Here is a 27,142-nt window from a genome sequence, read left to right as displayed (position 1 = left end):
ATACCTTCTGGTATACCCCACCCACATCCCAAGCCCAGTGTTCTCTCTGCCTGCTCTGTATGGCAATGTTCCTAACACACTGCTTTCAAAAGAAGCCTTCAGGGGCTACCTGTTGCCTATAGAGAAAAAATTCAAATGACTTAAATTGGCATTCAGGGCTCTCCACTAACAGGTCCCAAATCTACTCTTCTATTACTTTTCTACCCCTGCCCAAACATTCCACTTTGGTCAAACTGATCTACTAATCATTCCCTGAATATTTACCTGCCTTCTTTAATACCATTCCTGGTACCTCAGGGTCCCAACACTTGCGAAACCTCCCACAACTGCTTCCATATTCGAAGTTCCCTCCCTCCCTTGTGAACACTGGTCACACATTTAGTATTTCACTCGTGTTCCCCTGTGCTGGGAGTAATCCCTTAAGGTATACAACCTAGCTCTCCAACTACAGAGCTGAAAGTTGTCAAAGACAGGGGCAAGCACTCAGAACGTCACAATTCAGTCACTTTAAGATAACAACAAGGAGGGCTCCAGACCCTTCCTGCATGAACAGGTACCTGTGTCAGGGAAGAAGCTGTTGGCCAGCTGCTGCTGCATGGCCAGCTGCTGCGGCTTCATGCACATCGATGGTGGCACTGCCCCCATAGGCTTCTGGGCCAGCACCGGCTGTGGATTCTGCTGAGGCACCAAACTCGCCTGCCCTCCACTAAGCATATGCCCTTGGTTGGGCACCATAGCCATAGGAGGGACCAGGCGCTGCTGCAGGGCATGGGACGTTTGCTGGGTGGACATCATTGCCTGGGTGGACACTAGGCTGGGCTGCCGGGCCCCAAGCCCCAGTGCAAGCTGTTGTGGGGTTACAGTCAGGCCAGGAGACGGACCTTCTTGGGGCAGAGGCATGGGCTGAGCAGTGCCTGAGGTGGTCAGCAAAAGGTGCTGCTGCTGCTGCTGCTGCTGCGGTGGCGGCGGCGGGGGCGGTGGGGGTGGCGGCGGTGGGGGTGGGGGGGGCGGTGGGGGTGGGGGTGGCGGTGGGGGCTGCTGTAGTTGGGCAGAGAGCTGTTGCTTTTTTTGGAGTTCTTTCTTCTCGTGCTCCAGGAGGTCCTCAATGAGCAGAGGCAGCTCACTGGCCACCAATGAGCTCTCCATCTTGTCCAGCTCATCACCAGAGGGTGGAGGCCCACCAGGCAGAGTCAGGGCCCCACTCTCCAGCTCAAACTTCTCCAACAAGGATGCTCCCCCGGTGCCACTCAGTGGGCTCGGGGTCAGCAGCTGGGGTGGGGCACCTGCTGCACTTCCAAAGGGACTCTTCTCAGTGGTATGCACATTGCTCGGGAACGGACCCATGCTCAGCCTGCCATCTCGTGGCCCCAACAAGTTCTGCCCAGGTTTCAGCCCCAGACCCAAAGTGCCAGGAGCCACTGGGTCTGCCTTGGGGGTGGCCACGGTGAACTGGCAAGGAGAGGCCTGGTGTCCAGCCTCCTCTAATTTGGGCTTTACTTCAGTGGCCCCAGGGGTGAGACGGGAATCAGGTCCATCAGTGGTAGGGGGTGGGCGCTCCTCTGGGCCAGACAGGCTGGGCTCTGTGCCCCTCAGGAGTGCCTCACGCTCAGCCTTCTCATTGGCAGATTCGACCAGTCGCAAGTGTTCATTGAATATATCCTTCTTGTCACCAGTGTCCAGCTCAGGGTCTGTGTACGCTAAAAGGTCAAATTCGTCCCCATTCAGCAAGTCGTCCAGATGGGGGTCATTGGTCTCCAAGTTTCCCAGGGTGCCTAGTTCATCATCACCCTTGGCCACATCTACCCCAAGCCCCAGGTGGGCCAGCTCCTCATCATCTTCCAGTGCCTTGTGGGCATCAAAGTCATCATCCAGCTCAGGCTCCTCACAGGGCAATTTTCCAGATTCCAGAACCAGGGGTGGACGTCCTGCCTCTGTGCTAGAGGGAGAGCGGCCAACCAGCTCCAAGCTGGCAGGAAGGCTAGGACCCTTGGCATGGGGGAGTGGGTGGAGGCTGTTGCTCAATTCAGGTGGTGGGGGAGCTGAGGGTTTCTGTTGGGGCAGGGTAGGCACCGCCACGGGTCGAAGACTATCTGGAGCCAGGCGATGAGAGTCCTCAGCCACTGAGAAGAAGCGGGGTCTCTGAGGGTGGCCCTGGAGATGGTAAGGGGCACCACCAGGCCCCGGCCCCTTTTGCACATTGTGGCGAAGCTCAATGAACTGAGCAGGGCCTGCCGGGCCGGGCAACGGCTCCCCTGGGCCAGGGGGGCGGGTGGAAAGCCCACTCAGAGGAGGGCCCAGGACTGTCCGGCCAAGTTCAGGCCCGGGTGGTTGAGGGAACCTTGCAGGCATGGAAAGCCGCATGGAAGCCACGGCAGCCTGCTGCTGCTGCTGCTGTTGCTGCTGCTGCCAAAGCTGCTGCTGCTGTTGAGGGGGCAGAGGTCCAGAGAAGGGCCCCCGTGGAAAGAAGGCTTGGGCGCCCCCAACCAGTTGCCTGAAATTGTACACAACAGAATCAGAGAGACAAGGTAAGGCAGGAAAGAGCCACCCCAAGAGAGGGGTGGAGGAGGAAAGAAAGACAGGAAAAGAAAGCAGGGACAAGATGGCCTGGGTATCCTCACTAACCAGAAGCTCACTTCACAGAGCATGGCAAGGTTTACAAAGTGTTCTACACACATGGACCTGATCTGATCATTTCCACAGCTCTGTAAGATAGGCAATATAGGTATCTTTATCCCTACTTTAAATCAGGAAGCTGAGGTTCACATCACTAATGTGTCTAAGGTAGGATTCAAACCCAGGGCTCTCCTGATTCTAAATCCAGTGCTCTTTACAGCAGATGGGATCAGAAGTTGGAATTCAAAACCTCCCCCTGGCCTGTATTCAGTCGCCCCTGGTGACTTACCGGCCATTCACGTCGATGGAAGAAGGGGTTGGGGGTGGTGGCGGCCGAGAGAGTCTCTCCTCTGCAGGGAAGGGGCCAGGTCCCAGAACTGAGCCACTTAGCTTGTTAGGGGGCAGTCCTGTAAGGCCACTTTTGTCCTGGGTGGCCAGAAAGAAAACAAGCATGTGAAGAGAGTGAGAAGGCCAGTGCTCAGCCTGCCATGGTCTACTACCCTCCTGCCAATCCACCTACCTGTGCCCCAGGATAGGAGGTGGGGCCTCGATTCAGCTGCTCAAAAGCAGGGTTGTTAGACTCAGCACCCCAGTTTCCTGGCCCCACAGCACTTGTGGCTGCTGCTGTTTCCTTCTCCTGCCGCAGGGTATTACGCTGAATCTGCTGTCGGATCAACAGCTCTCTCAAACGCTGGCGCTGGGTAGGGATAAAGGGAAGGCAGAGAAGGAAAAGTTGGTCACTTCTATTAGGCCAGGGCTGGCAAGAACCAGCAAGACTCAGAAAACTGGCTCTTCAGACGCAGAGGCAGACCCATCCACACACTGGAGACCCTCACCTGCCGCTGCTTCTCCAACTCTGTTTGGCTCAGATTGGTCATGCTGGGGTCCTGTGGACCTGGCAGCTCAGGACCCACCAGGGAGCTGGCCATCCCAGACACTGAGTCTTCTCGCTTATCAACCGGGGAAGAGATGCCCCCCCGCTGGGGGGCACCATGGGGCAGATAGGCGAGGGGACCATCTGGTGCAGGCTGTGGTAAAACCGATGGTGGACGCAACGGGGACAGCCCGTAGCCCTCCCCTGGTGGCCCAGTGCCTGGCCCAAGAGGGCTGCCTCCTGGGTGGAAACTGCCTGCAGCTGCTGTATAATTTGTGCTTTGGGGCTTGCCCACAGTGGGTCCTGGCCCATAATGGCTGTTGATCCCATGGGGTGGAGGGAGACTGGGTTGAGAGGCAGGGGGCTTCAGGGGCGGCTCTCCTACTGCCTGCGGGAAAGTGAAGCGCATAGGGGAAGGATTGCCCACAAACACACTGGCCCCAGGAGAGCGAACAAAAGACGGAGGCTGCCCACTAGAGCTCTTGGTGTGATGGTCACTAGACTGCCCAGAGGGCAGGGCTGCTGGAAAGCCTCCTACCCCTAGTGGAGTATGGGCCAGGGGCCCGGCCTTGAAGGCAACTTCAGGGGGCTGGGACCGAGGTGGCTTGTGGAGTGGGGCAAAAGGGTCCCGGGACTGGGGCCTTGAAGGTGGACGAGAATAGGGGTCAGGTGACTGGAAACAAGGGTTGACCGGTGACTGGCAGAAGGCTTCGGCGGACAGTGGGCGGGGTGTTAGGGGTGACTGAGAGCTAGACTGGGACTGGGGGCTGGCAGGTACTCGAGTGAAAGGGTCAGAGGGCAAGGAGCGAGGGGGCAGGGTACAGCAACTCTCAGGGGGTGGAGGTTGAGGCCGGGGTGTCAGTGGGGGCTGTGAATAGGTCTCAGGATAGGAGCCAGAAGGAGCTGAGCGATATAGGTCTGCATGGCTAGGGGGTGAGGGGACCACAGCATGGACAGAGGGAGGCTCCTGGGGCCTCAGGCCTATGCCCGGGCTCTGCGGCTCTACCTGAGATGCCCGAGGGGTCAGGGGGGCTTTGAAGACATCTGGTGCCTTGAGTTCCAGGCTGCCTAAGTGGGGCCCAGAGGAAGGCGAGTCTCCAAAACCAAGGTTGGGGGGACCATAGCCGGGAGAAGCTGCCCCCAGCTCCTCCTTTTTTACTTCTAGGGCCTTCCGAGGCTCTCCAAAAGGTGGAGGGGACATCAGTTGCTCAGAAGGCTTGGCCCCAACCACCCCTGGACTCTCTGAAACTGCCAAGTTGTCTAGTGAGGGGCAGCGGGGTTTGAGAAAAGGATCAGGTGTGGAAGGCTGGTGCCTCGGGGTGCCAGGTGGGGTGGATTGGAACTCTCCCGGCTGGCCAGCCCCAGGCCGAGGGGGAGCACTCAGCATCTGAGGTTTCACAGGGGCCACTGCTGGTCCAGGATAGGGGGGATAGGCTGGTGGTGCTGTGGGGAAGCGAGACTCCAGAGTATAGGTGGGGGCCAGTCCAAAAGGGTCCTGCAAAGGCACTTGGGCGGGCACCTGGGGTGGGAGCTTGAGGAAGAGATCACCAGGTGAGTCAGGGCCAGGCACTGTGCCCGTTGGCGGCTTCAGGAACCCGTCCGAGGAGGTAGACAAGCCAGCTGGGGTAGGGGGACTGCCAATGAAGACAGTCGGAGCAGAAGCTGGAGGGGGACTGCCCAGCATCCCTGGCTGAGGGGGAATGCGTAGGTGTAGGGTGGGCCGATCGGTTTTGCGGGCTATCTCGCCCACCTTGGTCTGCTTACTGATCTGGCTCTCCGCCTGCTGTAGTGGTATAAGAAGAGAGGATGGGTGAGATCGGGGGACGGAGTGGTGGACTGGACCCTTGGGGTGTCCATCTGTTCCAGGGATGCCACTGTCCAGTTAAGGATGTGTGCTGCCATGGAAAAGACCCTCCCTACTCCAAATTCTAAGGCTCCCATCAGGCCCCAGGCTTCTCTCCCAATTCCCCAAGTACCAGGCTCTCACTCACCTTCTGCACCTTGTTGATGCGGTGAGCCGCCCGGTTATCTTTGGCCTTTTGCTGAGGGATAATCAGATCCAGAGCTTAGTCATGTGCTCTGATCCTCAAGCCCACCCTCACCTGGAAGCCTATTCCCTAAGTAAATGGAGAAGAGGTGGGAGCCCCCAGTGGGGTGGTGGGGTGGAGAGACCACCAGTTCCAAGTGAACTCCCTTCTTTCCCCAAGGCCCTGAATCCCCTCCTTCAGGTGGAGCTCCCTGGGGCCCTGGATCCCTCCAAGTGGAGCTCCCCTGGGGCCCTGGCCTCCCTTCTTTTTCTCATCCTCACCAGGTAGGGGGCTTTGTCAGTGGCCGGGACTTTTCTCCATAGCTTCATGATCTGTTTGCAGCGACTGGCCCAGTCTGTAGGCCAAAGAGTCGGAAGTCAAAGGGGATGGGACAGAAGTGACACTGCCCCATACCAGACCTCAGCTCTCCTTTCTACACTGGCACATACCTGGATAATCCTGCTTGAGGTTGGGAAAGTTAATATTGGCGTAGAGCACAGGCGAGATTGTGGAAAGCTGGCCCAGCTCCTCATCCTTTTCCCAGCGCTGGAGGCTCCGCTGGTTGTAGGAGAGCCCATCGCCTTCACCCTCCGTGGTTGGGGTTGTGGGTGTGGAGGGCGTGGTGCCCCCTGAGCCCGTCCAGGGGCTGTCAGGCTCACCGGGCTCTGGGCTGAAGAAGCCCCCGCGCTCCCTGGGGCGCAGGGGCAAGAGGTCACAGCGGGCCAATGGTTAAAAGCCTAGGCCCCTTCTCCCACCCCATGACAGGTGGGAGAACCCATGGAGACAAAAAGGGCAGAGACCCAGGAGTCAACTGAGGGAGGGAAGGTAGCGGCCAGGCCGTAACTTGAAAAATCAAGTCTGTGTGTCTATACAAGTGGTAGGGAGGAAGGGAGAGAAAAGGGGCCACGGGGATAATAACAATGAAGGGTATAGATACCTACCTACTGTCAAGGAAAGGAGACTGGCAAAGGCCCGGGTAGGAGTCCATTGGGCTGCTGGTAGGGAGATTGCCCAAAGGAAGCCCACCTGCAGAAGGCAGATAGTGGTCAAAGGCATTGCCAGCACAAAGAATAGACTAGGATTCTCCACCCACAGCCAATGGGCTCCCCCACCCAGTAGCCCCACCCCTGATTCTCAACTGGCTCCTGACCATACTACCTTGTAGGAAGGGCCTCTGCTGCATTGGGGTGTGACTGCCATCCAGGTTAGGAGGCCCACAGCCAATCTGCTGCTCCCGCTCTGAGCCGAGGACATCCTTGAAAAGCTGCTGAAGGTCCTTTGATTCCATTTTGGGCAGCTCTGTCAGGGCAAGGGAAGGGGACTGGTAAGCATGGCTGGGAAACCTGACTGGGAAGGAGAACCAGGGAGAATGGAAGCTGCCAAACAAGAAAAGCTTTGGCCACAGACAATAACCACAACTGCTCTTTCTCTCATCGAGATCATCAATCCCAGGCTGCCTCAGCCCCTTCTCCTCGGAAGCAATCTTCAACGACCTGAGGCTCTGTAGAGACACACACTCTCTCACCCTTTCCTTACATCCATGGGGAACACCCATTCCTTTTGAAACATCTCAGCTAGGAACCTGAAACAAACCCTGGAGGGAGGGTTCTATTAAAGCAACAACCTTCTGTGGGGATCTTGTCCAAGTCAGAGCTGAGCATTCCCTCGCCTGGGGTTCCTGGCTTCTCTGGGTCACTGGGCACAGGAGACGTCTTGATGCCTCCATCTTCTGGGCCTGTGGCAGCAAGAACTACTGTGTGAGGGTCAGGTGGCTTTGGAACAGCCTTGTAGTCCCCGACCCCCACCCATCCTATCTCCAGCTTCTCAAGAAGAAACGAGGCTAATAGGTACAAAGCCAGTCCTGCCTCTGTGGAACCGTCTGAGTTGATGCCCACCACAGCGTCCCACAACGGAGTCTCTGAATTCTGTTGTTCAACAAAAATATACCCAAGGAGGTCCGAGGCCAAAAAAAGGTCCCAGATAGACGAAAATATTCATAGCAGCACCTTTTGTAGCAGAAAGGAAGCAGGTACCACTAATTGAAAAGTAACTAAACAAATGGTGGACCATGAATATCAGAGAGTATTTTTTTTTTGCCATAAGAAAAGACAAACACGAAGAATTCAGAGAAATCCAGGAAAACTTCTTGTATGAAATGACACATATTGATACGTGCTTGACGTAAGCATAATCGGGAGGGTAATTTAATTTACACCATGACCACAATAACATAAAGGAAGACAGTGAAAGCTTTAGAACTCTGATCAATGTAATGACCAACTGTGACTTCAGAGGTCTGATGGCGAAGCAGAGATTGTGTGGATTAAGATCTGGATCATCAAACAGTGTCCCCTGTGTTGATTTGTTCTATTAAGGGACTAGGGATGGAGGGGTGGAGAAGCAGGGTAGCAGGCATTAACAGTGATATTAAAAAAATGAAAGAAATCAATAAAACAGGAAAAAAATTTGGTTGCTCACCCCAATGTCCCTTACCTGGAGTCTCTGAATTGCCCTCAGGGCCTCTGGACTCTTCATCAGCAATGTCTGGTCCATCCTCCCCTATGAGAAGACGCCACCATTCTCATCACTTCCCTACTAGTGCCTAGGCTGGGCACCCAACAGCACGGTTAAATGCCCAAGTTCACTGAACTCCATCCTCCAGTATCCGCCCAACTGCTACAATAACCAACATGCTCCTTTTCAGATCTACTGACCTTTCTGTGAGGCGGAAGCCTCTTTTCTATCAGGACCTGGGTCCCCTTTGCCCCTGGGAGTGCCTGGCACAAAGCTCGGTCGTCCGTCCCCAGCCACCAGCAATGCCTTACGGCTAAGATCCAACAGCGCTTTCCCAAAGAAGGCTTCCTACATGGTGGGAGAGAGGGAAGGAGACAAAGGTCAAGAAGTTATTGTTCTCTGCCAGACCCCTCAGTCCAACACTCCCTTCTCGACCTTCTTGTTCTGGTTCCCACCTGCAGGTAGGCAGGGAACATGTCCTCCAGCTTGCTCTTTTTTCGCCCCCGACGCTTCTTCTTTTCATCACCTTCAGCTGGGCTCTGTTCCACTGCACCCTCTGCAGGTGGGTCTACTGTCACAACTAGAAGAGAACCATGGCTAGTATCTTTCCTCCCCAGGAAGCCGTGCCCTCCACCCCACATCCCCTTCCACCCTGTCCAATTCACCACCTGCTCTCTGCCCCACACACCTCCTGCCGGTTTACATCCCCCTTGACCACCCCCCCACTCACTCTGCCTACCTTGTCTCCACTAACCCTACTGACCCTAGTGCCCCAATCCAACTCACCCTCATCGGGCTGGCCCTCCCCACTCAACACTTCCACCAACACAGCAGGCCCTTTCTTCAGACGAGCATGAGATTTGCGTTGTCGAACCATGAAGCCCCCAATGCCTAGAAAGAGGTATGATCAGGATAAGGAGTGGCTAGGAGGGCAAGGCTCTTGCCTCACCTCCACTTTCACCCTCACCCCAGAGACCTACCAGGCCTGTAGGGTTTTCGCTTGCGTTTTTTGCCCTCATCAGTCTCTTCCTTGCCAGGCTCCCCATCAGGGCTGGCAGGGGCCTCCAGCTTGATCTCACACTCCATGTGCTCCACACCAACCCCTGCCAGCAAGATAAAGGGGGCAAGGTCAAGTATGTGGGTGGGAGGGCACAGTACTCCCCCAAAACTCACCTCCCTCAAACCCATAGTCCTAGAGCAGAGCCAGGAGTCTCCCCAGAGACATCCAGACAAGGCAAGTGGCTCCAGTGTGATCCTGGGACAGATCCACATTCAACCACTCCACTTCTAGCCCAAACTCTGACCCTCAGCCAAACCTTCGCCCTTGAGCAACTCGTCAGCATCCAGGTCCCCATCTTTCTTGTCGTCGGGGCCGCCGGGGTCCGAGGGCTCCGGCCCCTCTAGCCCGCCCTCACCTAGGAGGCCGAGCCGCCCACGCCTCTGACGTCGCTTGTGAAGAGGGGACATGGACAGATTTCGAAGCACAGCCATGCCGGTCTCCGTCAGCCATACTCCCTCAAAGCGGAAGTACTGGGGCTCTGTGAGGGAGGGGAGGGAGATGGTGACTCAAGGGGCTAGGAGAGTCATGGCTCCCAGGCAGGCCAACAGCAGCTAGCCCAGTTTGGGAACAGATGGAAGAACAGATGGAGGCAGAAACACACTAAACCAAAGCCCCCAAGACTGGGGCATTCTCGAGGAAAGCGAGGTGCCCCGCACACTTCCATCTGTTGCCAAGCACCGACGGAGACCTGGTTCTTTATGACTGAGTCAATGGGAAATTCGAAGAAGAATTTCTCTGGCACTGGAGCAAATGTTTGATTTCATTATAATGAACCCTCGGGCACATTTACCTTGCTCTGCAGGGCCCAGGCGTGTGAAGGTCCCTACTCCCTGAATGCCAGCAACAAGTGCCCCAGATGATAAGCAACAGCACCCTTGTTCTAAGCTGCCTACCTGAACGGTGTGCTCTGCTGAGATTATCAACAGGGACAGTAAAATGGCAAAAAAAAAAATTAAGCTAGCAATCGGTGGGTTAGGCCTTTGGTCCCAGCTCTGCCACTAACTAACTGAGCCATCTGAGACAAGCATCTTCACCTCTCTGGGCCTCGGTTTCCTCATCTGTAAAATGAGGGAGTTGGCCCAGATGGTCCTAGGGTCCCTTCCAGATCTAACAGTCTACGATTCACAACTCACCTGGCTCCTTCACCTTCACAGGCACGAGCTCTGGTGGCGCAATGGGCACTGGATGCGGAGGAACAGAAACACAATCAGAGGCCTGTTCTCCAAGGGGTCCCCAAGCCCCCTTCCCCACAGCTCCTGCTACTAACTCACCCACAGGCTTCACCACATAGGGCTGACAAGAGACACAGTCAAAGCCTTCATCTGCTGCTTGTTCCACCTCTTCCTCAGTGAAGAGACTCTCACAACCAGCATGCATCCACCTGGCATTGGGAGAAGAGAGAGGGGCAGGAATGAAGCAAGCCTGAGAGGTGGGACTGAGGGGAGCAAACCCGAGGGAGGGGGAAGAGAAGATCCTCTCACCGGTCACAGTGACGGCACTGGATTAACAGATCTTCTTCTACATAAGGAGCACGACATGCTGGACAGGTCACCAGGCTGGCACAGGGCCCACAGTGTGTGTAACTGTTCTGCCACTCACAGTGGAAGCCTGGTGAAACGGCCCCGCACTGCATGCAACTCACGCACCTGGCAGAGGAAACAGATGCTCACCAACAGCCTGTCAAATCTTGGCGTCCCTCTGCCAAGCCCCGGGCACCTAACTCAGCCTCCATTTGGTCATCTCAACCCTCAGCAGCACACCATGACCATCGAAGGGTCTGCCGCCTTGGTCATGCCAATCCCCTCCCCAACAGGCCCCAATTCCCACCTCCAACTGCTCCCACAACATAGAGCCCTGTCTCAATTACCATTTGCACTTCCAGCCACCCTTGGGCACTGTGAGCAGTGGGGGATCCAGACAGTAGGTGTGGTAGCTGATGTCACAGTCGTCGCAGAGCAAAAGTCGAGAGGGGTCTGAAGCCTGGCCACACACCTCACACACAATGCATTCCACACACCTCCAGCCCTTCAGCAGCATCACCTTGGTAATCTAGAGGATGGAAAATGACCTTCTCAGGAAGGAGCATGGATGAACACTACCCCAGCCCACCAGATGAGCATTCACAGCCTGTGAATGAAGGGCTCTTCACATACTGGTGGACCATCTTTAGGGGATGATGCTTAAACCCTCAATGGTGAATCTCCATGGAAGAGTACAGCTGATTTAAAGACCTCTACAACAATATTCCACAACCACCAGCCTCATCTAGGATAAGTAGGAACTTAAATGCTGGAATGATTGTTTGCAAAACTTTAGTTAAGATCAAAGATTCTTGTGCTTTTTAAAACCTATAAAACTTAAAACCACCTAACATCTCCCTCCCCCCGCCCCCCAGTCCTGCTTTTTCCATCTCTGCTTCCCTTTTTCTCCTTATCTTTCAAAAGTCAATCGTGAAGGCCTCTAAAGCCAACAAGACTGGAGTAGAAGCTATGAACTTCTCCACCAAAAAGAATTCAGCTATTTTTCTAGCCTGAAGTACAGTTTAAAAGACTCGACCCAACATTACCCTTGGGTGAGACAAGTTAGGTGAGCCTCCATCTCCCACTTTTTGTCCCCCCTGTCCTCTCTGCTCTGGTCCCTGGACTCACCTTGCTGTTGACACAGTAAGGATGGTAGCACTGTGAACACTGAGAGCAGGCTAAGAGGTGGCCCTCTGCCCCTCGCCCAAAGCTACCACACACTACACACATGTCCTGGAAGAAGACACACAGACAGACAGGTGGACAGATGAGTGGAACCACATGCCACATGCCAGTTTTCTTCATCCCATTCCAAACCATCTTCCTACAGAAGAACTAGGTGCAACTTCTGAGATGCCACCGAACTGAGACGTGGCAGTGGCGTGAGTGTCAGTAACTGGAATACCATGATCTCAGGCAAACCACTTTACCTCTGCGCCTTACTGGGTTGCTTCAGAGATCATCTGGGTCAAGGGTTCTTAACCTGGGATCCATGAATGTGGTTGTTTGTTTGTTTTTAACACTGAGACTGCTCTATTTCCACATAACTGGTTTCCTTTGCAATCCTATATATCTGGTTTTACATATTTAAAAGCATGACTCTGAGAAGGGTTTCTGGCCCACCAAAACAGTAATAACCTCTTCTCTTCTGGCGTTAACTCCCTCTTTTCAGGAGGGAGTGCCCAGGAAAAGGAAGTACCAAAGGTCACCCAGAAGCAGAGCAAGCGTTCAAAATTCAGTTTCCTCATCTATAAAATGAGGGCATCAGACTAACCTTCCCTACCTTTGGGACCTTTTTCCCAGTCACAACATGCTATTATTTATGTGGTTTTGTGGGGATCTGTTCTCATTTACTAGAAACCGTATTTCATCACAGACTCTACTTTTCTTTTACCATCAACCCGATCTTCTTCCCTTTTACCCCTGCTAATCCCTGGTCCTCCTTCTCTTCTTACTACCCAATGGGACGACTCCCTTCTCCCCAGCTTACCATGTCCATTTGTTTAAGTGGCTGGAATATTTAGAACCTGCTATCAGACAGCAAGGATCTCATACAGAAGACCACGTTGGGAAATCACACTGGGAATGTGCTCCAAAATGGTCATTTCTTCGCCGCCATTCAGGCTCAACTGTAACAACTGAGACTGGGCCTCAAGCTGCCTATCTGTTCTTTTTCCCCCAGCCTAGAATGCCTCCCTGGGGACAGGCCCTGGGTCTTCCTTAAAACCTTTCCATCTGACCCCCAAATGTTTCTATGGTCCCATGTAGCACTGCTGACAATGGGACCACACAAAGTACGGTACCTGCATTAGGACAAATTTGTCAGTATTGGAGAAGAGAACCACAGTATTCTGCATGGTATCGTCATCTTCCTCCTCCTCTTCTTTGCTTGGAGAGCTATCAATATCCGCAACCTGAGAGGCCAAGGGAGGAAAAGAGGGTGAGCCATACTGAGCCCACCCCAACCAATTTTTCTCCTCCCTGGGGTGATGGGGAGTGAAGTTTGGGTCACTGCAGAAGGGACAGGCCAGAAGCTGGGACCAAGAAGGCTCTGTCTCTCAACCTTGAACTACAGTGAATTTTGTTCAGAGGTCACTGGCTTGGCTCCCCTAAAAGCCAAATGGCCTAAGGAAAGGGAGGGCAGAATGATGGAAGGCAAGCAGCCTTACTGCCTCTAAATCTGGCAAAAAGAAATGGCTATGTAGAAGGTGAGGAATCTAGGGATGGGGTATAGTCAGGGTGGCGGCCAGAAGGAGACCGCTCCTTACTACCAGAGTCTCCACAGAGGAAGTGGTTGACTTCAGCCGGGCACGTCCTCTCCCCCTTCCTCCATGGGCACCCCCCCGAGGTCGACGTCTTCCTGGGAAGCTACTGCTACGACCCTGGGCAAGAGAAGGAATGGGCAACATGGGTAGTTCAGGAGAGTTCAGGGGCTTATGCCCTGGACCCAAGGGTTTGGCAGGGAAAGGTCATTAGAGCACTGCTATGAATGAGGGGAGAGAGGGCAAGAGGGACAGCTATGGTCCTGGTGGCCTAACCAGGGGAAAGAGTAGGATCAACTCCAAAAACTCCACCCTGGGGAGGAAAGGGTAGTGCCAAGCTTCCTTCTAATCTTTCCCGGGTTTGGAATCTCCTAAGAGGCTAACTCCACCCAAGGGCAGCACCATGTTGTAGCTGTGAGCCTCCAGGAGGGAAGGTGGCTGCCCTGACCCCACTTCTCTCACCTGTTTGATACGGGAACGGGCAGGGGAACTTCGTCGTCTCCCCTTATCGCCCTCAGCCTTGCCGCCAGCTCCAGTTGCTCCAGAATCACAAAGTAAGGAGTCATCAGTCTCGGGCAGTGAATCAGTACAGAGCCGAAGGGAGCCCTCATCCCGTGCAGGGCTGACGTCGGTGGACACACCTAGCTCCATGGAGAGGGAGCCACCCCCTTCCGGGTCTGGGGAGCCCAGCAGAGGCTCGGAGCCTGGGAAGCTGGCACTGGCATCACCTTGGCTCAGGTTGGAGATCTCATTGACAATGTCGGATTTGATGAGGGTGGGAGAGGTATGCACTGGTGGGGCAACTGGCTCCTCAGGCTCTTCACAAGGTGAGCTCTGCCCAGCCTGCTTGCCATCAGAACTATAGACCTCCATAGGGGTCACAGGGGCCAGCTCCTCAGGGTCAAGGAGCAAGGGGGAGCCTTTAGGATCACTACCTGAACTGCCAGAGGTCTGTCCAGTCTCTGGCTCTGGACCAGTAGCCTCTGTCTCATCAAGACAGACTGTGTCCTCACCCAGGCTAGAAAAGACATCCAGGGCTGGAGCAGGGCTGGGGGCAGGACAGGAGAGATCTCCTGTAGGACAGGCTGGGGGGCTGATACCACTAGGCTCCAGAGCTGGGCACTCTGGATCTGTCTCCATCTCCTGTGACTCAGACTCATCTAAGACTTCTGGTGCCTTTTCCAGGAAGCCCAGGGGAGAAGGGGCTAACGGCAGAGGGGAGCACTGTGGAGGAGGGGGCTCTACAGGAATGGGAGAATTCAGTTCTCCCAGTTCTTCAGGGGAGGCTGGAGAGGGGGTCAAGTCAATGGGAGCTATGGGCTCTGGTTCAAAGCAGCTGGCTTCTGGAGGGGGGCTGATGGGTGTGTCTAGGATAGGGACCTCTGGAGGGGTTCCTGGCTCACTGTCCCCTTTGGCATCAGGGAGCTCCTCCTGTCCCCCCAAGGGAGACAAGGATGGTGGGGCTACAGCAGTGGCAGGAGAGAGTGGAGGAGGGGGAGGATCTGGAGAGGAAAAAAATAAAGCAAGATTTAGAGATGCAGGATCCCCAGGGACAAGAATAATAAGAGTTCATGCCATACTTTGAGGTTTGCAAAGCATTTTCTTGACAACAAGCTGTAAAGTAGCAAGCAAACTATTATTGGTCTTATTTTAACAGATGATGAGACTCAGATAAAGACAAATTCAGTGGCTTGCCCGAGGTCACAGAATTAGTGACTGTCAAGGGGCAGAATTTAAATCCAGGTTGTCTGAGTCTCCGTCCTACACTCACTTTGCTATTATCACAATGTCTCTAGAGGACAGACCGTATCCAGGAAAAAGGATGCTTCCCCATTTCCTTACCTGTTGGTGGTAGCTGAGGTGACAAGAGTGGTTCCTCAGGTAGGAACAGGGGCTCCAGTGGCATCTCCTCGTCAAGGGGGGCAACCTCAGGTGGGGATGGGACCTCAGGTGGGGACTCAACCTGGGTCCCTACTTGCCCTGCAGACATAAGAGGTCAAATTCCTACTGAGCTATGGCTTCAGATATCCTCCACAGGAAGTCCAAGACAGGCAAGCAACCCCTGTATACCCCAGTATAAGTGGTGTCCCAAAAGTCTTTATGCAGCTATCAGTTCTTAACACTTTAATAGCTGACAATGGCACTAGTTAAGCTTTAATTGTTAAACTCTGTTGATGGACCCCACTCACCTAGTGGTTTGGCTTCACACTGCAGTGGCCCTGACTCCTCAGACTTTGTGCAGCCTTCTTCCTCCCCTGCCTCCAGCTGTTCCTGGCATGCATTATCAAGATCATCATGTGTACCAATGGGGGCAATGCCAGCCTCTGGTGGTGGATATCTGCAAAAGGAACAGAGAAGCAGGTACTATAACCCTCTGTAGGGTCCCTTCCCTTGCCCAGATGCCAACTCTATGTGGGTATCAAGGAATCCTGTGAAAATGTTACATGGCTACGAGTGGCACTATCTACCCCAGGGCACCATGAATATGCTTCCCAAATTCCACTTCATCTGGGGAGGCTCTGGCCAATATTACATTTCCCTTCCCCCACTTGCCAAAGACCCTCTCTCCCACTTACTTGTTACAGACAGGGGGGTTCTGCTCGGTATCAGGGCTGCCCATCCTCCCGCCCTGGGTGTTCTGCTGCCCCTGGCACCGCTCACACAGTGAGTAATTCTCATACCACTGGCAGTTGGGATCCAGCTCTGCTGGGCACGCCCCACAGACTCGGCACACCCGGCACGTCTGTAGGGAGAGAGAGTATCTTGGGCATAGAGTCAGAGCGAAGAGGTGAGAGATGGTGCCCTGTCTGCCTTAGGGACACTCACCTTGCACTTCCACGAATCAGGGGGCAGGCTCTGAATGGCTGGCTTCAGGCAGAAGGTGTGGTAGCCCTTATCACATGCCTCGCAGACTAGCATCATGGAATCCTCCCCGGGCTGCCTGCATAGCAGAGGACACAATACAGGATCTTCCCCAGCTCCCTCCCCAGCTTCACCTGCCCTCCTCCCCATCTCCCATCTCCCAGCCTCTTCCTAACCCATACCCACCTGCAGGTTTGGCACACTTTGCACTCTGGGCACTGCCAACCAGCACGTTTTCGTGCAGTCAGGGCAGTGTCCAGACAGGCCCCATGATAGTGCTGCCCACAGCTGGTACAGAAGAGCAAGTCTTGAAGCTCACCCAGCCCATCACACACCACACACTTTTCCTCTAGTGGGGAGGAAAAGTAAAGAAGCAAAGACAAAAGTTAAAAAGTCACAGCATTCAAGTGAACAGAAGCTCCTGATTCCTAAATGTTTCCCCTTCCCAGGTGCTCACCCAGATGTTCAGCCTCCTCTCCATGCTCCAGACACAAGAGCTGTAAAGTCTTCATAGACTGGAAGGAACCGCTGGCGGCAGCACAGGGGAAGTGGTAGAGCCTTGGGCATCCAGGCGATCGGCAGGGGATGGAGGCTCCCAGCCGGGAGCAATGGGAACAGCGCTGCCAAGGCAGAGACTTGGTTTCAGAGCTGGGTGGGCCAAACTCATCCCTCTGGCTCAGAGCTAGCCCCCAGCCCCACAATTACCCACTTGCCACTGACCTCAGCAAGTGAGTGCCTGAGTGTACAGATTAGAGACAAGGACAGTGAATCACTCTCACCCTCTACTGTCTTTTCCCCCTTTCCCTACCTGAGAGATCCCTGAGAAGATGGCCTTGTCCACTCCATGCAGCTCTAGCCCATCTTGGCCCTGCACTCCCACTGACCATGCTGCACACCAATGGTGAGCCCAGCAGGGTCCTATATGGGAGAGCAGAGGAGAAAAGGGAAATCAATTAGCAGCAGGAATTCATGTCTTTCTAGATTATCTCCCGACTCCCCCTTTCCTCCCAAATTCCTCTTTTCCATTACTGCCCATCCCTCACTTTCTCCCATTCTTACCACCAGGCTTTCCCAGATGAGCAGGTGTTAAGCCCTCAGGAAAGCCAATCTGGGACAGATCATCATTGGGTGGTACTGCCTCTCCAGGTCCAGGCCCCCCAGGTGGCATTGCTGGACCCAGGGGCCAGTCTGGTGGAAGTTCAAAGCACCGCAGCTCCCGCTGCCCATGGAGACTCCATTCCCCACAGTTACAGAAGGCACAGCGCCGAAATGGGCCCTTGCTGCAGGCACACAATCATTAACACCCACACTAGGCAATCCTGTCAACCCTGGGTGGCAACACTCCCACCCCTCCTAAAACAATCCTATCTTCTAGTCCCTTCCCAAATTCTTCTGAAACTCATAGACTCCAAATCCCTACTGCAAACTTTAAAAAAAAAAACCAACACCTAAATCAGAGCTCCTTACTACCTCTAAGTCTCTATCCTTTATTTCCCATAGGTCAGTTACCTGCAGTCCTGGGGAAGGTCCTGGGGCTTGGGGCTCCCTGGGCTGTGGACAGAGGCATCCCCCAAAGGTGGGTTGGGGGGGTCTGGCTCAGTGAGGCCTGACTCTTCAGAGGCTTCAGGCCCATCAGCTAGAAGGACAGAGGATAAGTATTAGGCACAGTCTAACATTCTGCCCAAACCAGGTTCCTCTCTTGACCCCAAAAAATCATGGACAGAACTTCTAGTCTATCCTTACATCAAGAAAGTCCTTTATACTGAGAGGAGAAAGGCCTAGGAAGGGTAGCCAGAGCCCCAGGAATAAAAGGTAACATGAGGCTACTACTGTTCCAAAGGATATGCACAGTCCTTGTCAGGTAGCTGTGCTCCCTATCACCAGGTATGGCTCTGTGTCCCTGTGCCAGGAATAAGTCTTCAAGATACCACCCACCCTACCTTAAAGCTCCTATGCTTACCTGCCGGCTCTGAATCTTTATCTTCACCAGAGGGCTTCCGGTCGTCCATTCCTCTCTCCGACTGGGCAGTGCCCTCCCGGGGAGACCTAGCAGCACAAATATAAAAGTCCAAGATTACCCTTTGACACATTAGCACTCTTTTTATAGTAGTAGAGAAGGAAGGACAACTATGTACCTAGATATTGCAAGTACTTAACCATGCCCTGAAATTCTGATCCCTCCTGCTAAAATAGGTCTCCAGTTCCTTCATCCCTGGAGACCTGCCCACAAAAAGGTACTTGGGTCAGAAGGACTCCAATCAGAATTATATCAAACACCAAATGTGCTTCCCTTCCCATCACCTTGTCTTTTGGCAAAATTTTTGGTACCCTGCTCAACACCCTCAAACAGAACTAGCTTGAAGCCATATAGGAGTTTCACTCCATCCACCATCCAAAAGCTTGGCAGTGCCAGGCTCCCTGACACTGTCTCCCACACACACTGTTTCTCAGAAGAGAAAGCCCAATTGGAAGGGGGCAAACACACATCCACTTCTTCTCTGGGGACACACGGCCCAAACTGGGCCAGCCTAAGGCAGAGTCTGGGGCCTTCCCTGACAAGGAAGAGAAGATAGGAGGGATTCAAGTGTTATAGCCCAGCCACGGACTGGCCCTACAACAGATCCCCAGGTTTAAACTGAGGCTTCATTCTGAAGGGAGTTCCCCCCCACTGGCTCCCTGCCAGAGAAGCTGCCCCTAATTCCTGTCCCTACCTCCCCTCCCATCCTAATGAATCAGCACAGTCCCCTCCTCCTTGCCCCACCAGGGGTCTCACCTAGCCTGTAGCCCCCAGGCTGTTGCCCCTAACAACGACAACAGCCCTTCCTTCTTAGATGCCCCCAGAAGCAACAGAAAAGGGCCCTGAGAACTACTGAGCATGTGTAACCTGGCCTACCGCCAGGCATGCTGGGAGTTGTGGTCCTTGGAAACACACTGCCCCAACAGGAATTCTAAAGCAGAGGACTGAGTAGTTTCCTTCCCCTTCAGTGGGGTTTCTACATACTCAGCGGGGAGAGACAGGGGGTAGAGAAAAACGAATAAAGGTGGCACACACTTTAACGAAGGCCTGACTGTTTCAGGGCCTGCACTACCTTAAAACAGAAATACAATGCCCTTCCAAATGGGAGAAAGAAATAAGGAGAAGGATCTGTCCAATTCTTCTATACATTAAGCACTTTGCCCACTAGAAGCACTGTATAGGGGTATAGGCAATTTATATACTATGGAGTTTGCTCCCAGCCCTCAAATAGAGTCTATTCTATATGTAGGATGGGGGGAAAGGAGGTTAGGGAAGGGGCAGATTCTGCAGTTCTTAGTGCTAAAATTTGGGGACTGAGTGAGCGAGTAGTCTAAAAAGTCTAGACAAAAATTTGAAAAGTGCTTCAAAATGATGAAGTTCTCACTTTTATAGTAGATCTAAACTTGCTCAGCCATGTCTCACCCTTCCCATACCTCTGAACAGAAAGAGGGGTTACATCAGCCTCAGGACAGACCCCCCCCCCCCAATCTACAAATTAAAAGGCAGATAATCCATCTGGATCTTTTCAAGTGATGCTGGAACAAAAGAAATAACAGGACTCCTCCAAAAGTTCTCCTGATGATAGAATAACCCAAAGACCTTAGTCCTAACTTCCCTAGGGCCCATGCCTCCAGATTATCATGAGGATAGAGTCTCATTCCTGGGGTAATTCTCAGAAAAAAAAAAATCCTTTCAATCTCTACCCTCCAAATGGTGCATCATTCCACATCCCACACCTCTTCCAAAAAGTAGTTTTCAGGAGAAGACACGCAACTGACTACCACTATCTTCAACCAAAAGAGCATCTTTCTTCTCCAGTTTCTCAATTCACCTATATCTGTGACTGAAAAGGACAGGACAGAACAGCTACTTAATCATCCCATCTACCTGTCAGCTCCACAGAAAACATCCAAAGGATAGCTTTTGGAAGAGGAGTTATAGAAACTGAGACTGTTCCAGAAGGATTAGAGCATCTCTTGATCCTTGGTCCATTTGGTCATCCAAACCCTAATCATATCTAGGAAGTCTGAGAGACTCTCAAAATTTCCTAAACAGAGGCAACAACATTCTGCTACCTCCTGTCCTCCCAATCAGGGACTCCCTACCCCACTGACACTCACCCAGAGTTTAGGCCAAAGGAATCACAACAGCAAGGCAGGAGTGGAGGGGACCAAAAACAGTGATAATTCTGTGGAGTGGGAGGAGAACCATCTAATAACAAGGCCAGAGAGACAAATTCCTCTGTCCTCCCCCGAGCATAGCCCTCTCAAGCTGAATAGCCTGGCACTATTAGGGAAGAAATGGCCACCCATCCCACTAAAGACAGGGTAAGTGACATCAGCAATTCCCCAAGCTATATCCTTAAGAACCTTAGTCCCCTAAAAAGTCTCAGAACCTTCAACCCCTACCTCCCAATCTCTACTCTGCAGAGATTGGCCAGAAGTGCCTGCCTGGCCAAGGCTAGCACCAAATTTCTTCTCTACACATCCCTCCTCTCGTTCAGTTCCAGGCATATATTCCTGGCAGCAGTCATAGTCCTCAAGTTTCTAAAACCCACTCCCTAAAACCTCCCTAATTCTAAATACTGAAGACCGGGTTTCTCATCCCAACACTCTCCTTTGCCTATCAGCAATAAAGACCCCTTCCTGTTCAATCCTTTCCCACAAGAAAAACATATCCCAGACTATTATAAAAATATTCTATGGCAGGATTTAGGCAAGGGAGAGTAAGGAGAAGACCTAGAAGGACCCCAGAAAGTGAGCAGAGAGAGACTAGGTGTTTTTTCTTACTTTCCCAAACAAAATGTCCTAAGGAAGAAAGGAAAAGGAACTAGTTTTATTTCAGCTCTATTCCCCCCCCCCAGTTCTTCCCCCCCCCCCACCCGTGCCAACTGCTCAAGCCTCCTTTTAAAACCCAGAAAAGCGGGAAACAGGGGCCTAGGGAGGTGATGGGCCTAACCAAGCCTTTCAGTGAACAGCTAGTTCTGCTAAAGGACTCAGGACTTCCTTGTTCCCAGCCTCAAGATCAGACCACACCTCTCTTCACCTTTATTTTGGGGGAAACAATCTCAGAAAGGACCCTAAAGACAGCTGTTCCTATGGACCTCCAGGGTTGTCCCTGGTCTACTCTGGGGTCAGCCACACCTTACCGGAGTAGTACTGGGGTGTGGAGAGTGTGGAGAATGGGGAGGAGTGAGGAGGAGTGAGGGTTTAGAGGGCAGGGAACTCTTATCAATGAATAGGGCTGGGGCCTCCAAGGAAGAGATGGAAACACAGCTGCCACCTCATTTTATACCCCTACCAATGCCATCTCTCACTACAGGGTTCACAACAAGAAATACTTCAAGGACAGAGCCCATACTTCCCTAGTTTCTAGGCTGGGTCTAGGGAAACCTGGAGTGGGGGTGGGGAGGGAGGAGTGGGAAGTGGAGACTCCAGTAAAATCCCTTCTGGACAGCATGACAGGTGGGGGGGACTGAGAAAAAAGGCACCTGTCCCAGTACAAAGCCAGGAGAAGTGAGTATAATACTATATTCTGAACAAATGCCCAGAACCCTGGTCATACATAGGCCCTCTAGCAGAGTCAGCAGTGATCTGGCCACTTCCCCTCTGAGGAAGGCAAGGCCACCCTATTTGCCCAGGCGGGGCAAATCAGAGGACCAGGTTAAGTCCCCACTTGGGAAAGGGTTGGAGAGGTGTGGGAGGGGCCAAAAAGGGCAGGCGGGAATAGCCAGGGGCTCATGGGCAGCAGACCCTCCAGGCCAGACACGGAGAAAGCCACAAACAAAAGCCATTTTTTCCGGCCCACATTCGCAGGAAACAAATCTCTCCAGCCTTCTCTATAATCCTCTGGAGATTATGTCCATCCCCAAGGGAGGGAAAGCAACAGGCCTGCGACAGCATTAGGCCTCAGGGTGGTCACTTTGCTTTACTGGATAAGGGGTAATTTTTTTTTTCTGGTTATGCTTCAGGGCCATCTCTGCTTCCTTCTAAATCTTGCCACCTCCTCCATCATACAAGTCCGGCATACAGGAACTCCTCCTATTGCACGAACAGGAAGGGGGAATGGAGGTGAAGGCGGGAGGGGTCCCCTAGTCTATGGCGCCTGTTAAAAGTGTGTGGTGGGTTTAAGGTCAAACCAAGCGGTAGAGTTCTCCCTAGTCCCCACCTCCCCAAGACACGAGAAGCCTAAACAAGGCGGGAGAGGAAGCAGCCCCAGGGGCGTGTGCAGACTGCTGGGATAACTCTAGCCAGTCCCCATAGCCGATCATCCTCCCAGCACACACAAATAAAAACACACCTGGGCTTCGGAAAGACTTAAGCCATCTTTCCCGGCTCTCAGGCACACCCCAACACACCAGGCCGCAAGGCAAGCCTCACTCCGGCTTCTGGTCTCTGCACGGACACTGCCAGGAAAGCCCTCCCCTAGGCTCTGACACCCTCGTTCCCGAACAGAAGCTGGTCCCTGCTAGGGGACGTGATCTGGCTGCACCCATAAGTGGGCCTGGGCTGCGCGTACTTCACTCACCTCTTCACAGGGCGATCCAGAAATCTTCACCCGAGAACATGGCCACAGCTCCGGCCGCTCCCCGACCTCCACCCGCCAGGACGATCACAACCGCCCCCCACACGGGGGGGCCAAAGAGGGGCCAAGAACGGTAAATCCAGGTCGGAGCGGGCCCCCCCCCCACTTAAAAAAAAATTTAAAGTGGCTGAAAACACCAAGGTGGGGAGTTGGTACTCTGCCCTCGGTCCCAGCAGCTTAGGTTTCCCAAGCAAAGCCCCGGGGCGGCGAACCCAGAGCCGACACAAAGGGAGCACCGGTGGCTTTGATCTTCGGCCGAACAGTCTTCACATCCGACGAGCCGGTCCGCCTCCCAGCCCCGGGCCCGCCGGGCGCCCCCCCCCACCCCCACCCCCGATGCCCAGCGCCCGGTTCCCGATGGACGGCTGAAATGCTCTCGATGGAACGCTGTAGGCTCCCCCTCGCCAGCCCGGATGGAACACGGAGCCTCTTCCCCAGCTGGCCCGGATGGAACGTTGAGACTTCGGATGGAACGTTGAGGCTCTCCCCGCCTTGGGCCCCCTGAGGCCGTGCTAGCTTAGCTACATTGAAGTGAAGCCGGCAGGGCCTCAGGAGTGAAACTGACACACACGTTCGGGCCCCGCTGCCTCCGCCCCAACCTCTCTCTCCTTCCGAGGCTTTGGACCCTGCACCTTCGACTCCTCCCGGGGAAGGGAGGGTTGGGTGAGGAAGGAGCGGGCGGTCGAAACCCTCTGCCCGCTCCTCTCCGGCCGCTCCGGGCCCAGCTCTCGCCTCCCTTCCCCTCTCGCTTCGAGGGCTGCCCCGACTCCGATCTGGCCGGATCAGACTGGCTTGCACTCCACTATCGTGTGCAGGGCAAGACCACCAGGGATCTAAAGGTTCATGGCCCAGCCCCGGCTCCCGGCGCCGGGGGTCAGGAAACTGAGCGGAAAGTGGGGACCAAGGCAGCCATTTGCAACCGGAGAGGAAAGTAGTGCAGCGGAGACACAGCTCCGCCTCCCCCCTCCGCCTCCTGCGCGGCCGGGAGGGTGGATCCTGCAAACCGGGCTGCTCCCTGGCCCGAGATGTCGACGACGGGCGTAGAGATTCAGGTAGCCTCCTGCGGAAGAATCGTGTGGGGCTTGGTGCCAGAGGACCCAGCTCGAAAAGGGGAGAAAGGAGAGGACGAGGCCCTATTTTGTGTTGGACCAGAGCAGCGGAGGGACACAGTTCTTTCGGGGAAAGGCTGTGACTCTGCAGTTCTGCGCACACGCTGAAGAATCCCTCCGCTTGAGGTTAACCCCGACGGCGCCGGTCATACCGATGCGCAGACACGTGGGAATGAAGTTCCCCTAAGCTCTTGTCTTTTCCCCCCATTTTCCATTACGGCCTAGGCTCCAACTGTAGCCCAGAACCCAGAAGCCCCCATTTCCTCTGCCTTTTCTCTCAGTGCATTCTCCTCGGGATCAGCAGGACCCGAAACTCTAGTTCCCCCCCACCCCCACCCGGTCCTGGGGCATTCTTGCTTAAGGAGGGGGATGGAAGAAGAGAAGAGGAGACTGGGGATTGGCTACTGCTCTGCATCCTGGGAACTGGAGTCCCCAAACGGAGAAAGTGAGGAATAGGCTCCTAGCTCTCACAGGAAGGGTTTTCTCTGCCTTCTGGACACAGTAGAAAACCAGAGCAAAAACCCCAGCTTCTCCTAGGAGAAAAATGAGTATGGGGAGGAGTGGAAAGAACTGTGTACCCTCTCATTTCCTCCTGATAGAAAGGCAGCCAAGGCAAAAGAAACTCTCACAGGCTTGCTCCTGTTTCCTGGCCCAAGTATAGTTACCCAGGACAATTGAGAGAAAATCCTCTTGAAACACAATCCTTGCAAACCTGGGTAAGAGATTCTCGTTTATTAGAGCAGCGGAGCTTCCTTTGGCCCATAATACTGGTTCTGGGCCTTTCCAAAGCCATAAATGGGGGCGGGGCCCTCCTTCTGGACCCTAAGTTCAAAGTTATCGGAGGACTGGGTATATATGCAAGTCAGGGTGAAGTGCTGGTATTTTCAGCCCCCTCTTCAAGCTTCAGTTTCTCTCCTTTTCTTTTTGAACCATTCCCACAAATCAAAAGATGCCTTTTTCCTGAAAAAGGCTTCTGCAGAAGCCCAGGTTACTCTTTTTAAACAGACATACTAATCCCCGGGAAGAGAGGAGTAGATGGAATGACACAATGGCTACAAAACCCAGGAAGAAAGACAACATTCTTCCAGGAAACGGTCCTCAAGTTAACTGAGGCTGCTCCATAATTACATAATTTTTAGGGATTTCTAGTGTTTGCTATTCTGCCCAGAGGCACCACAAAAAACAGGGCAAATACTGTACTGCAAGAGGGTCAGGTCTCAGCTAAAAGGGAATCGGTTTTTAATTACCTTTTTACCCTCAGTCTGTCCAGGAATGGGAGAGGCCTATACTACAGAGGTTCCTATGACTTTGGAGTCAGTTGGGGGTAGAATGAGAAAAAAAGAGGCAGCTTAATAACACTGCCCCCTTTCCCCAAGCTATGTTAGAGATCAACTCTGTGGGCCCTAGAGGCAAGACAACCCAAGAGTCAGATAGTGGGACTGTCCTTAAGGAGGGAAGGTGGAAATTGAACAGGATTCTAGATTTCAAGTAGGAGCCTTTGACCCTTTGATGGGAGGCTGGACAGGCCTAAAAGACACTTTGACATGTCAATTTCGAGTTTTCTGGTTCTGCTATTTATCCCTAATCAGGGAGCTTCAGCTGGAAATAAAGGCCATAGGACAGTCCAGCCAAGTCAGGTATCGAGGCTGTGAGCCTCTGTTCCTACTCGGAACAATGCAGTCTTCCCAGCCTAGCTCCATAGTTGATCCAGGGCTACTTCTGCCCTAATTGAACAACATTTATGTATATCTGACAAACGTAAGCCTTTTCTTAAAGTTGTATTAAAAATCCAGTGAGGGGGCAGCTAGGTGTCGAAGTCAACAGAGCACAGGCACTGAAGTCAGGAGGACCTGAGTTCAAATCCAACCCCAGACACTTAACTAGCTGTGTGACCTTGGGCAAGTCACTTAACCAAATTTGCCTTGTCATCCTCCCTCCAAAAAAAAAAAATCCAGTGAGGCTGAGAAGTATAGGTGTACTCTCAACATAGGACTCATATAAGCCAACTTGATATTTATCTATCTAAAAAATAGAGAGAAAATTAATTGCTTGGGCTTACAACCCATGGAATTGGGAAAGCAGCATTTTGCATTTAAAGAATAGTATCTGTGGGCCCCAAAAGAAGACTTAAAGGGGAAAATGGTTTGGTGGGGTAATGTCCAGAAGTTTCTTCTCCAGTGAGGAAAAAAATCTCTCTGGCCACTACTACCAGTCTAATCTCCACAATTTCCTTCCAACCACCTTATCTCCACCCTAGCCTCTATTTCAAAGTCTAGCTGTTGCCCACCCCCCTCTACTCCCCTCACCAGTTCTCTTCTCCCCTCCACCCCCACCCCCACCCCAACTTGCCCTAAATTCCCCTACAAGTTCTACTACAACATAAAACTCAGCTGGGTCAAAACTCATGGGATAAAGGTGTTGACAGTGTTACTCACTAGAGGGCAGTGTTTCAGTAGTAAAAAAGCAACCCGGGGATTTAGACTATGAAACACCATAGCATGCTCATTTCACCCCACCGACCACCCAGCTCAGGAGAGAATAAAGGCCTTAAACCCAAGTAACTGGCTCAGCCCACACACAGAGTCCAGGGAGAGCAAAAAGAAAAAAAAGGAAGCAGAGAAAATAATAACTTATTTACACAGCGCTTTATGGTTTACATTCCTCACAAAAACCCTGTAAGGTAGGTTTTTATCCAATTTTTACATGTAAGGCAGATGGGCTAAACGAGGTTGCCTTATCTATCATTAAACTAGTAAGTATAGTCAGCAGACTTCTAACAAAAAGGTATATAGGTGGGAAATAAAGGGCAGAATATAATTGTGGACTAGGACAGGCCTTCTTAAACTTTTATCCACTCTGGAAGCCTTCAGCACTTCCTTAAACTGTAGGTCATGACCAGTCTCGACCCACAGTTCAGAATGTGCTGGACTAAGATATGTATGTAAGCTGAAGAACAGCAACAGGGGCAGGGGTTGGGGCAAAGGAAGAAAGTGAAGCATCAGAGTTCAGAGTACTAATACATCCAGAGAAGGCCCATGCTTACATCTAACAAGAAAGCCCACAGTCCACAATGAAAAGGTATGTATGTGCCCTTTTCCCAGATACAGAGGGTTTTACTGGCAAATAGAAACCAGGCAGTTGTTGCACTGCAGAAACTCCCAGATTTCCCTAGCTTGCCATACCCATGCCCTTCAAACGAT

General features: G+C 53.0%; 1 protein-coding gene across 1 annotated transcript in view; it reads right to left on the bottom strand.

The window, feature by feature from the left end:
* The window catches only part of KMT2D (lysine methyltransferase 2D), a 31,775-nt gene extending 8,860 nt beyond the window's left edge, over nt 1-22,915 (bottom strand). Inside the window, exons 1-35 of the mRNA XM_069092627.1 lie at nt 22,777-22,915; nt 18,193-18,278; nt 17,742-17,868; nt 17,292-17,512; nt 17,041-17,150; nt 16,690-16,852; nt 16,419-16,581; nt 16,197-16,311; nt 15,947-16,113; nt 15,560-15,708; nt 15,213-15,350; nt 13,833-14,872; nt 13,377-13,490; nt 12,912-13,022; nt 11,737-11,841; nt 10,956-11,137; nt 10,570-10,734; nt 10,360-10,469; nt 10,222-10,269; nt 9,345-9,566; nt 9,009-9,131; nt 8,815-8,919; nt 8,484-8,608; nt 8,229-8,376; nt 8,008-8,073; nt 7,139-7,249; nt 6,673-6,813; nt 6,456-6,540; nt 5,964-6,205; nt 5,796-5,869; nt 5,479-5,529; nt 3,450-5,270; nt 3,134-3,310; nt 2,903-3,039; nt 558-2,491 (exon numbers count right to left, since the gene is read on the bottom strand). Coding sequence (XP_068948728.1) covers nt 558-2,491; nt 2,903-3,039; nt 3,134-3,310; nt 3,450-5,270; nt 5,479-5,529; nt 5,796-5,869; nt 5,964-6,205; nt 6,456-6,540; nt 6,673-6,813; nt 7,139-7,249; nt 8,008-8,073; nt 8,229-8,376; nt 8,484-8,608; nt 8,815-8,919; nt 9,009-9,131; nt 9,345-9,566; nt 10,222-10,269; nt 10,360-10,469; nt 10,570-10,734; nt 10,956-11,137; nt 11,737-11,841; nt 12,912-13,022; nt 13,377-13,490; nt 13,833-14,872; nt 15,213-15,350; nt 15,560-15,708; nt 15,947-16,113; nt 16,197-16,311; nt 16,419-16,581; nt 16,690-16,852; nt 17,041-17,150; nt 17,292-17,512; nt 17,742-17,868; nt 18,193-18,241 — 8,839 coding nt within the window. The 5' untranslated portion in view covers nt 18,242-18,278; nt 22,777-22,915. The remainder of the gene's footprint in view (nt 1-557; nt 2,492-2,902; nt 3,040-3,133; nt 3,311-3,449; nt 5,271-5,478; nt 5,530-5,795; nt 5,870-5,963; nt 6,206-6,455; nt 6,541-6,672; nt 6,814-7,138; nt 7,250-8,007; nt 8,074-8,228; nt 8,377-8,483; nt 8,609-8,814; nt 8,920-9,008; nt 9,132-9,344; nt 9,567-10,221; nt 10,270-10,359; nt 10,470-10,569; nt 10,735-10,955; nt 11,138-11,736; nt 11,842-12,911; nt 13,023-13,376; nt 13,491-13,832; nt 14,873-15,212; nt 15,351-15,559; nt 15,709-15,946; nt 16,114-16,196; nt 16,312-16,418; nt 16,582-16,689; nt 16,853-17,040; nt 17,151-17,291; nt 17,513-17,741; nt 17,869-18,192; nt 18,279-22,776) is intronic.
* Nucleotides 22,916-27,142: the final 4,227 nt, after the last annotated feature.

The sequence above is a fragment of the Petaurus breviceps genome, unplaced genomic scaffold, assembly GCF_028583685.1.
Source record: "Petaurus breviceps papuanus isolate PSGF00001 unplaced genomic scaffold, PetGlider_PUasm1.0 191, whole genome shotgun sequence".
NCBI lineage: Eukaryota > Metazoa > Chordata > Mammalia > Diprotodontia > Petauridae > Petaurus > Petaurus breviceps.
The sequence above is the reverse complement of the archived record's forward strand: the minus strand, read 5'-3'. Positions and strand labels throughout refer to the sequence as shown.